Source organism: Syngnathoides biaculeatus, chromosome 6 (assembly GCF_019802595.1).
Source record: "Syngnathoides biaculeatus isolate LvHL_M chromosome 6, ASM1980259v1, whole genome shotgun sequence".
NCBI classification, from domain to species: Eukaryota; Metazoa; Chordata; class Actinopteri; order Syngnathiformes; family Syngnathidae; genus Syngnathoides; species Syngnathoides biaculeatus.
Window position 1 is genome coordinate 15,409,261 of NC_084645.1, and position 9,356 is coordinate 15,418,616.

Sequence of the window (9,356 nt, forward strand, 5' to 3'; positions counted from 1 at the left end):
AGCTTTTTTTCTCCTTTATAACCACGAAGGTTCATTTCTTAAGAGTAATGTTCATGGGTCAATCTGATCCATTGTTCAAATATTAAGAAATATACATTAACACGATGCAAATTCCAATGCTTAAATGAAATTTTAGACTGTGAGTTCCTAAATGAGATTTAATTCTAGCTCTCATTGGCTTGTGCAGATGAAGTTAATAGACAAGACAGTGGTTTTATTCTCGACTTCACTCAACACTGCGCACAGACCACCATCTTTAACGAAACTCTCTGTATTAATTATTCGCTGGCGTGAAACTGTCTCTTATTAAAACGGCGCATTCATATGCTAATAAACCCTCACAAGCATTCAAAAGCAGCCATTGTCACAGAAACGTCTCCTTGCGTCACATTTCTCCGCAAACTGCTCACCAGATGCAAAGCAGAGCCATCCTGCTGCGCAACAGGTGCGCTCACCCACCAACCAGGGAACAATCACGCAAGTTTCTCCGCTGCTACCAGCAAGCCTGCTTCTAATGCGGGAATTTGAAAGCGCCCAGCAAACGAACTTTACCTTGAGAAGCACGCCGAAGTGAAGAAAAATCCACAGAGAAGCGACAGAGCACAGCGGGTAATTCTTCATGATGCTCACTCCAAAAAATTCGCGTAGAAACATTTTCTAGCCACTTGACATCACCCGAAATATTGTTTTTACCCCTCTTCTTCCACCATCAAAGCGTCAAGACACAAGAAGGGCAGAGTGCGATGGGGAAACCTTTGTTCCTCTCTGGGAACAGGGAGGAGCGCGTCATTCGGTGAAAGTTTCATGAAGTAGTTTACACTCCTCCTCCTCCTCCTCCTCACTCATTGTCATCATCATCATCATCATCATCATCATCATCACCACCACCGTGGGCCAATTGCTCAAGCAGAATTGAAAGAGTCATCCCACATTCCGACCATAACTTGGCCACAAAGGGTGTAGGAATGCATCGTCGAACAGAGCAGCCAAGGCAAATATTTGCAGGAAATCTCCCTTAAACTTATCGTGATCTTCTTCGCGGTGGACGGGAGGGATGGTGCAGTATTATTGTATAGGCTACATGCAGGAATAGACTCAAGTACGAGAAGAAGATGAACAGGGATACACGTGGGAGTTTTGCATGCAGGGAAAATAGATGGAGTACAGACAGGGTGTCCACAACGTTTCTGTATAATTAAAGAAACATATTTAAAAAGCAACTACAGAGGGTGCTTTATGGTTATTCACTTTTTTAATCACAAACCATTTGTGTAGTTCAGGCAATTTGTTGATGAGTTATTTTAGGTCAACCCTTTCAAAATGGTTATACTCCTCAAGAAAGAACGAGGTGTATTGAGGGTTATTCAAAATGTTATTTCGCAGATTTATCAAAAGGATGTGAAGATCATTAGGTCAACAAATCTTTTTTTGGAGGGGAGGAGGGAATTGATTTGTTTACAAACATTCTTTGGAAACAATGAAACTGGAAATCATCAATCAAATGATCCGATTGTTGTCCATCTGTTCGGATCGCTTCCACCCCACAAGGGGGCGCAAGGTCCCCATACAAACAAAACGCTCATGATTTACACATCACGATGCCAGTCAATGACATTAATGCCAGTAGAAAACCATTTTACGTCGTCTTGGATTGTTGGTGCCGCCCTCACAAAAATGCCCCCATCCCATGCAGCCGCACATTTTGCACATGCCAGAAACCGCCATAGTGCCCATGTTATCAAACAATTAGGTTGACAAAGGGATATTTGCAGGTTTTGGATTTGCGAATTAGCATATTCATGCGCAAATGAACCTACCATGCATGTTTTTGGGATGTGGGAGTAAACCGCAGTACCTGGAGAAAACTCACGCAGGCAAGGGTAGAACATGCAAACTCCACACAGGTGAGGCCGAATTTGAACCCAGGTCCTCTGAGCAGCGAGGCTTATGTGGTAATTTTTTTTTCTTCGCCGCTTTTGTTCAACATTTTTTTCCCACTTAGAGAAACATCCATTCATCCATCCATCCATTTTCTTAGCCGCTTATCCTCATGAGGGTCACGGGGAGTGCTGGAGCCTATTGCAGCTGTCAATGGGCAGGTGCCGGGATACACCTATGATTGACTGGCAACCAATCTTAGGTATATGCCACCTCTCACCCAAAGTCAGCCGAGCTCGGATACAGTTGCTCTCGTCCCTAACAGGAAAAAATTGGAGCGATTGTGACAGGGTCACGGCAGTGTGCCCTCTTCTGCCATGATACAATGCAGATGGAGAGCTTGTGTCAAGTTTATTTACAAGTTTTTATTTATTTATTTATTTATTTATTTATTTATTTATTATCAGCTTTCTCACAGAAAACTTTGCAGGAAACGGCAACCAACACACATACAATATGCTCTGCATATAGAAGCAGATGACATTCAACAACACAACAAGGGGCAAATTAGAGTCTCCAATGAATGCATGTTTTGGGGATGTGGGAGGAAACCGGCATGCCCGGAGGAAACCTACCCAGGCATGGGAAGAACTTGCAAACTCCGCATGGCGGGGACGGGATTTGAACCTCGGTCCACAAAACTGTGAAACCAAAGCTCTATCTAGTTGCTCCACTGTGCTGTCAGTATTAGATACAATGGCTTGAAAATGTATTCATACCCATTTAACCCTTTTCGCATTTTCTGAGCATACAATCACAAAATAGAACATACTGTAGTTTGTGGAAATTTTATGTGATGGACCAACACAGACTAACGTTTTTGTCCTCTTTCTGTAATGTCCACATGATGACGCTAAAAGCTGTGACTAATAGGAATGTGCTACTTTGTAGAAGAACGTTCAAGTGATGGGTCTTGACTGTGATACAAAAATGTTTTTACCTTGCACAAGAGCTAAGTTTAGGCCATACAGTTAAAGGAAAAAGTCATGAGAAAATCTTCAGTGCGTATGTATGTTTTTGGCCTGCTGAGTGACCTTTAACAAGCTTAAACTCAAAAAAAAAAAAAAAAAACCGTGGAGTTCTCTTTAATTGTTTGTCAGCTGCTACTTTTTCAGGAATGCGAAGCGACATGTTTGACCTTGCACTTCAGATGACGTTTTCAAAATCAAATACTCTGTATACTGTAAAACATGACCAGTAATTTTGTAAGATGCTTTTAGAATGATATTTAAATGAATGAATTGGGAAATGGAGGGATAGTTTATGTTGAATTATAAACTGATTTTTAGTTCCTTTGTTAGGTCCTCTTATATGCTTCTTTATGTTGTTGAAAAGTTTACAAATGTAGACAGTCTAAATATTACAGAAGTTTGTTACGTAATACTGAGCAGCGAGCACTGAAGAAAAACTTGTAATTGTGTCCTATGTTTTATCAGTGTTTGGAAAAAGCTTCAAAGAGACGCACAATGACCTTGTTGGAGTTCCAACATCAGGCTGATAAGGTGAGTGTTTTCCCTCCTTCAAAGATTATAAGCAGGAAATAAACCAAAGTGTTTAACATTCCAAATCAAATAAAGAAGACAATGGAAGAATGCACTAATGCATGGTTGTATATTTTGGCTGCTTGCCATCAGCTCATAATAGATGTTTTATCAAAGCTAATGAGGTGTTCCAGGGAGGATTGTGGAAACCTTAGCCTCAGTCGGGGTGGTATGAAGTTCCTACATGGGAAGAAGGCCAATTTTCCTCAGTCTTAACCATCCCGCGTGTTAAGGTGATGAAACAATGTGGGAGGATGCCTTTGAAGCATTTCAATAAACGTTTGCCATGGCCTTCTGTATGTTGGAAATATGATTATTCACAAATGGGGTCATTGCCGAGGAACATGAGTTCAGACTTGAGATTTTCCAGTCTCGTGTTGTTATTTTTATAGTTTAGTTGACTTCATATTGGAGACAGTCAACACTTTGCTACTCACTGCTACCTCTACTGACGTCAACGTCCATTATCTGAAACGCTTATCCTCACAAGGGTTGTGAGAGTGATGGAGCCTATCCCAGCTATCTTCGGGCAGGAAGTGGGGAACACCCAGAACTGGTTCCAGACAGCTGGACATCTAGGCAGACAGCTAGTCACCCACTCACTTTCCAACTTATGGAGGACCTCTTCAATTCCCTTAACCCGAATGTCTTTGAAATGTGGAAAAACGCCAGAGCACCCAGAGAAAATCCCCACACCCAAACTGAAAGTTCATCGCCTGAACCTTGAAATATGTGAGGAGGACTGCTTTTGGGAATTGGTCATTCATCCATTTTGTTAACCGCTTATCTCCACAAGGGTCGCAGGGAGTGCTGGAGCTTATCCCAGCTGTCAACAGGCAGGAGGCAAGGTACATCCTGAACTGGCGCATTCAGTTCAATTTTAACCATATCGTGGATATAATTTTTCAAAAGTATCAATCAGGAGAAGGGAAAAAAAATCATACACATTGAAGAGGCATCATTAAATGGATAAAATATGGCCCAGCCACGAAATTACCAAGTATCGGATGTGCCTCCAACGTTGCCCTCGATACTATGGAGACCATGTACACTACCACCTGTACAACTATGGGTTGTTTTAAAGGTGCAAAATTGTTTAAATGTAACCAATTACGCTAGAGTGACGCCTGCATACAGTAGCATAGTCTACCTCATCCCTCCAGACCGCTGTGCCATCCCATCACCCCATCTGCATAACTATCTTAATTGCTTGTTTATGCAGAGGAAATTGGTATAATTGTAGCTGAACGTTTGTTTTTCACTCTCATAATGTGTTGTTTGGATTTAAATGTCAGAGCAAACAAGTCTAATATTTGTCATGATGTGTTTGTTTGCCCCCCCCCCCCCCCCCAACATGGGTGGATGTTTACTGTCATCGGATAGCTGGCAAGGAATCAGGGCCCTGCAGGGAAGGTGGTGACCATTTTCAATTTCCCAGAGCACAATTTTTCACTTTTATTTCACAGGAAACACACACCCCAACGAATGAGCATGCACATACCCACGGTAACAGTCAGTGTATGAAAAAAGGAGAATACAGTACTGAGTATCATGCAGATGTCCCACTTCAATCCACACCAACACTTCTCTGGAAGTGGGACCAAAGGAGTCATCTTTCCCGGCAAAGTCACACCCAGACTGGGATGCAGTCGCAGCTTTCATTTTCTCACGTACTCTGCTCACGTGCCTACTCTTTGTGTAGTTGCACCATTTCTGAAACAACAGTTTCCCGATCTTTTGTTTCTGTCACAGAACAATGTGTGCTTTAAAAAGAGCTCCAAATTGACATCTGTGGCTCAACAGGGCTACAGTGCCAAGCCAATTATGGACACTGAAAAGAAATGTGTTTACAACCACTTTTATTCAATATTTATTCCCACTTACAAAAATATCCATACATCCATACATCCGTTTTCTTAGCTGCTTATCCTCACAAGGGTCGCGGGGAGTGCTGGAGCCTATCCCAGCTGTCAACGGGCAGGAGGCCAAACAAGATCAAGAAGATGTTTTTTTTTTTTTTTTTATTTAATATAGAGGAGTTAACAATTGAAATGTAAAAAACGTCCCCCACCTCTCATTTGAATCCCGAGAGATGCTTTTCCCAAACTGAAAACTAAAAAAAGAAAGTAATTGGGGTGTATAACATTGTTTATAATGACATCCTATCTTTAGATACCAAAATATGCACACTGTGTCGCGTCCCATCGGAAACGAGAGTAGGACCCAAATGCAGGAACTCGGAAGACGCAAGGTAGTTCAAGAAGAGACACGTTTATTGTATGCCGAGGTCGGGGATCAAGCAGGCAGTCCGGTGCAGCAGCGGTAGTTGGGACGTCGAGCGACGAGAACAGATGAGCGGACAGGCAGGAGTCGGTACACGGGGAAACAATCAACGCAGGCAGAAGTGTCAAGGAGTCAGGCTTACAGCCCCCTCCTGGACAGCAACTTGAGAAGGCGGCGCCAGTACCGCCCACTCCTGGACAGCAACTTGAGAAGGCGGCGCCAGTACCGCCCCCTCCTGGACAGCAACGTGAGAAGGCGGCGCCAGTACCGCCCCCTCCTGGACAGCAACTTGAGAAGGCGGCGCCAGTACCGCCCCCTCCTGGACAGCAACTTGAGAAGGTGGCGCCCGTACCGCTCCCTCCTGGACAGCAACTTGAGAAGGCGGCGCCAGTACCGCCCCCTCCTGGACAGCAACTTGAGAAGGCGGCGCCAGTACCGCCCCCTGCTGGACAGCAACTTGAGAAGGCGGCGCCAGTACCGCCCCCTGCTGGACAGCAACTTGAGAAGGCGGCACCAGTACCGCCCCCTCCTGGACAGGAACGTGAGAAGGCAGCGACCCCGTCGCCGCCTACTGGACAGGAACGTGAGAAGGCAGCGACCCCGTCGCCGCCTCCTGGACAGGAACGTGAGAAGGCAGCAGCAGCATCACCAACTCCACCTCCTCCTGGACGGGAGCGTGAGGCGGCTGGAGAACTGTCGCCACCTCCTGGACAGGAATGTGAGGGCGTGCCGGTCGCCGACAGAGCAGGAACGGGGAACATCCGCGGGCCGGTCGCCGACAGAGCAGGAACGGGGAACGTCCGTGGACCAGTCGCCACTGCCACTCCAGAGCACGGACGAGAAGCGGCTGTGGAGACGTCGCCACCTCCTGGACAGCAACGTGAGGCGGCATGGGGTCGGTCCCCACTGCCACGTGAGCTTGCAGTGCATCCGTTGAAACAGCAACGTGGGCGTGGCGCGGTGGCGAATCCGTTTCCAGGGCAACGTGAACCTGAGTAGGCGGAGAGTCAGTCGAAACTGACACGTGGGCGTGTCTCGGGAGCGGGTCAGTTCCAACTGCCGCGTGAGCTCTGCTCGGAACCGCCAACACTGCGACGTGCACTTGAGGTGGCGAGTCTGTTCCCACTGTGGCGTGCACTTGGCAAGGGGGCGGGTCGGTTTCCACGGCAACGTGAACCTGAGTCAGCAGTGAGTCCGTTGCCGTTGCGACGTCAGCGTAGCTCGGCCGGTTCGCCAATCCTTGCCGGACCTGGGCCGTGAGAGCCGCCAATTCGGCGCTCTGCCTCTCTATCTGCACCCGCATTTCGCGACAGAACGCCTCGTGGTTTGACGGCTCCTCCTCCCTCTGGGCTGGAAGCTTCGCCACCAGCTGCGGGTCTGCCGGTCTCACCGTTGCCGGCGAGGAGTGGGAGGACGGTGTCTTCGTTGCTGCGCAGCGAGAGACACCAGGAAGCGCCCGGCCGGGGCGTCTCCTCTGGCCGCCACACGGAGGTCCCGGGTAGATGGCCAAGCGTGTTCCCTCGTACCGAAAGGTGCACTTGGATCTACTGGGCGAAGTCGCTCGGGTGCTGGAAACGCGGGAAGGCGGGGCAAACTGACTGGGATCAAAAGCCGGGCAAAGAGACTCAAAATCAAAGTCGTCGGAGTCGTACTCAGGCAGCCCGGCATACTCCTCATATTCCGAAAAGTCAGAGTCCAGAAGAATATGAGGAGCCGGACGGGTTGTGTTCGGGACGTATTCATACCTCGCTGGCGGAGCGTAAGACACGGAATCGGAGGACATCAGGGAGCCTACCCTGATTGGACAGGCTTGGTCCTCCGGCAGACGGTCTACCTTGCGTCGGTCCCGGCGACGCCGGGTCTTTCCTGCTGGGTCCTGTATTGGCCAGTTCATTCTGTCGCGTCCCATCGGAAACGAGAGTAGGACCCAAATGCAGGAACTCGGAAGACGCAAGGTAGTTCAAGAAGAGACACGTTTATTGTATGCCGAGGTCGGGGATCGAGCAGGCAGTCCGGTGCAGCAGCGGTAGTTGGGACGTCGAGCGACGAGAACAGATGAGCGGACAGGCAGGAGTCGGTACACGGGGAAACAATCAACGCAGGCAGAAGGATCAAGGAGTCAGGCTTGCAAGGTTGGTCGGAGAACGGACGGAGGTCGGTTCACACAGGATCAATCAGGAGTACGAGAGTGCTGGAACGGGACATAAAGCTCAACGAACTGGCGGAGGACCAGTCGTCACCGGGTCCTATATATACGGGGGATGATCAGCCCGCATGAGGCACAGGTGTGCGCCTCCCAATTAGCGCAGCCGCACGGGCACCCGCACAGCTCGTGCTGAAGCGGCAGGATCATGACACACTGGGGTCTGTGATGAGCATCAGCAGTGACTCGTGACTTTTTGTATTGTTTTTTATTGTCAAAACAAGACGTCCAGAACTTAAGTGAGGAATAAAGAGTCTTCCATTGCAAATTTGCTCTCACTCTGTTAGATTGACTCCTGTCGTTCCACAAGGGCGTTTGAAAGGTGACTTTCTACATTCAGTTGGCTTGAAGTCAATCCAGAAGTGAACACTAGATGTCTCCCTTTTGTATCCCCAGTCCAGATGCCTCACAAACCTGCGTGAATGTTTCTTGACTGACACATTTTGACAGAAATGAAAACTGAAAAGCAATTTGCTCTTTATAAATGTATGCATGTCACTCAAACTTTGCTCTCTGCTGGATATTCACATTTGTCATGTCAACAATCTTTTAAAAACTGATTAGGTGCTCGCTTTTATGTAATACGTGTGTGCGTCTGTGTGGTCTACTCAAGACAGACAGAAAGAGCGAGGTGAGCTGGTGACCTTAAAAGACATAAGGAGGATGTGCAATAACAAGAAAGAGGAGGTCATTTGGGTGATTTGGACCTGTGGAGGATGGCCACATGTGGGTTGGGCATATGGATGGGGAGTGAAGTGCCTCATAAATACTGTGAAGGATGCAGGGACAAGCTGTTGAAGACTGTACTTCAGTCACATTTCTTGTCGTCTATATTGTCTCGCCTGTTTCACACAGATTTCTTTCTTTCTGCTTCTTCTTTCTTCTGTGATACTTGTTCGCTATTAAATATTTGTAAATGTTTATCAGTATTAGAAATCACTGTGGTGAACACTTACCTGATAGATCATGGATTGTGTTTTGGTCTGAAGCTCCCTTCCATCTAAATCCTTGGGCATTAGTGGGTATCAATCATGACCCCTGCCCTCCGGTTTCATCTGAGGGGCACAAGTCTGAACATTGCATTGAAGCACAGAACGCCACAAAGAATGCTCAGTCACCCCAAGCTTCTGCTCTACCAGATGTTGTGATATAGACCAATCAGAGCCAAGCTGTTTCCCATATTTAAAATGGAGAAGATGAGCAATCAGAGCAATTATACATCGCATAATAATGAGAACTACATCAGTTGCAAATGAAAGACAACAGAAATAATGATCCTTCGCTCAATGTGCCCTTCAGGAAAGGGGCTGCTTGAACAGTGCCCCCGACGCTAACCCTTGATGGTACTCCCCAGGTCCAAGGTCAAAATTTTCACTGCTCAAAACCGATCC

At 47.2% G+C, this 9,356-nt stretch overlaps 1 protein-coding gene across 2 annotated transcripts in view; it reads right to left on the minus strand.

The window, feature by feature from the left end:
- LOC133501651 (receptor-type tyrosine-protein phosphatase eta-like) overlaps positions 1-777 on the minus strand; it is a 39,298-nt gene extending 38,521 nt beyond the window's left edge. The window contains exon 1 of one of the 2 annotated variants that reach the window (XM_061821463.1): positions 553-774. In XM_061821463.1, the coding sequence (XP_061677447.1) occupies positions 553-654 (102 nt within the window). In that variant the 5' untranslated portion in view covers positions 655-774. Of the gene's footprint in view, positions 1-552 lie in introns of both variants that reach the window. The other variant, XM_061821465.1, reaches the window with a different exon arrangement.
- Between the last annotated feature and the right edge of the window lie 8,579 nt (positions 778-9,356).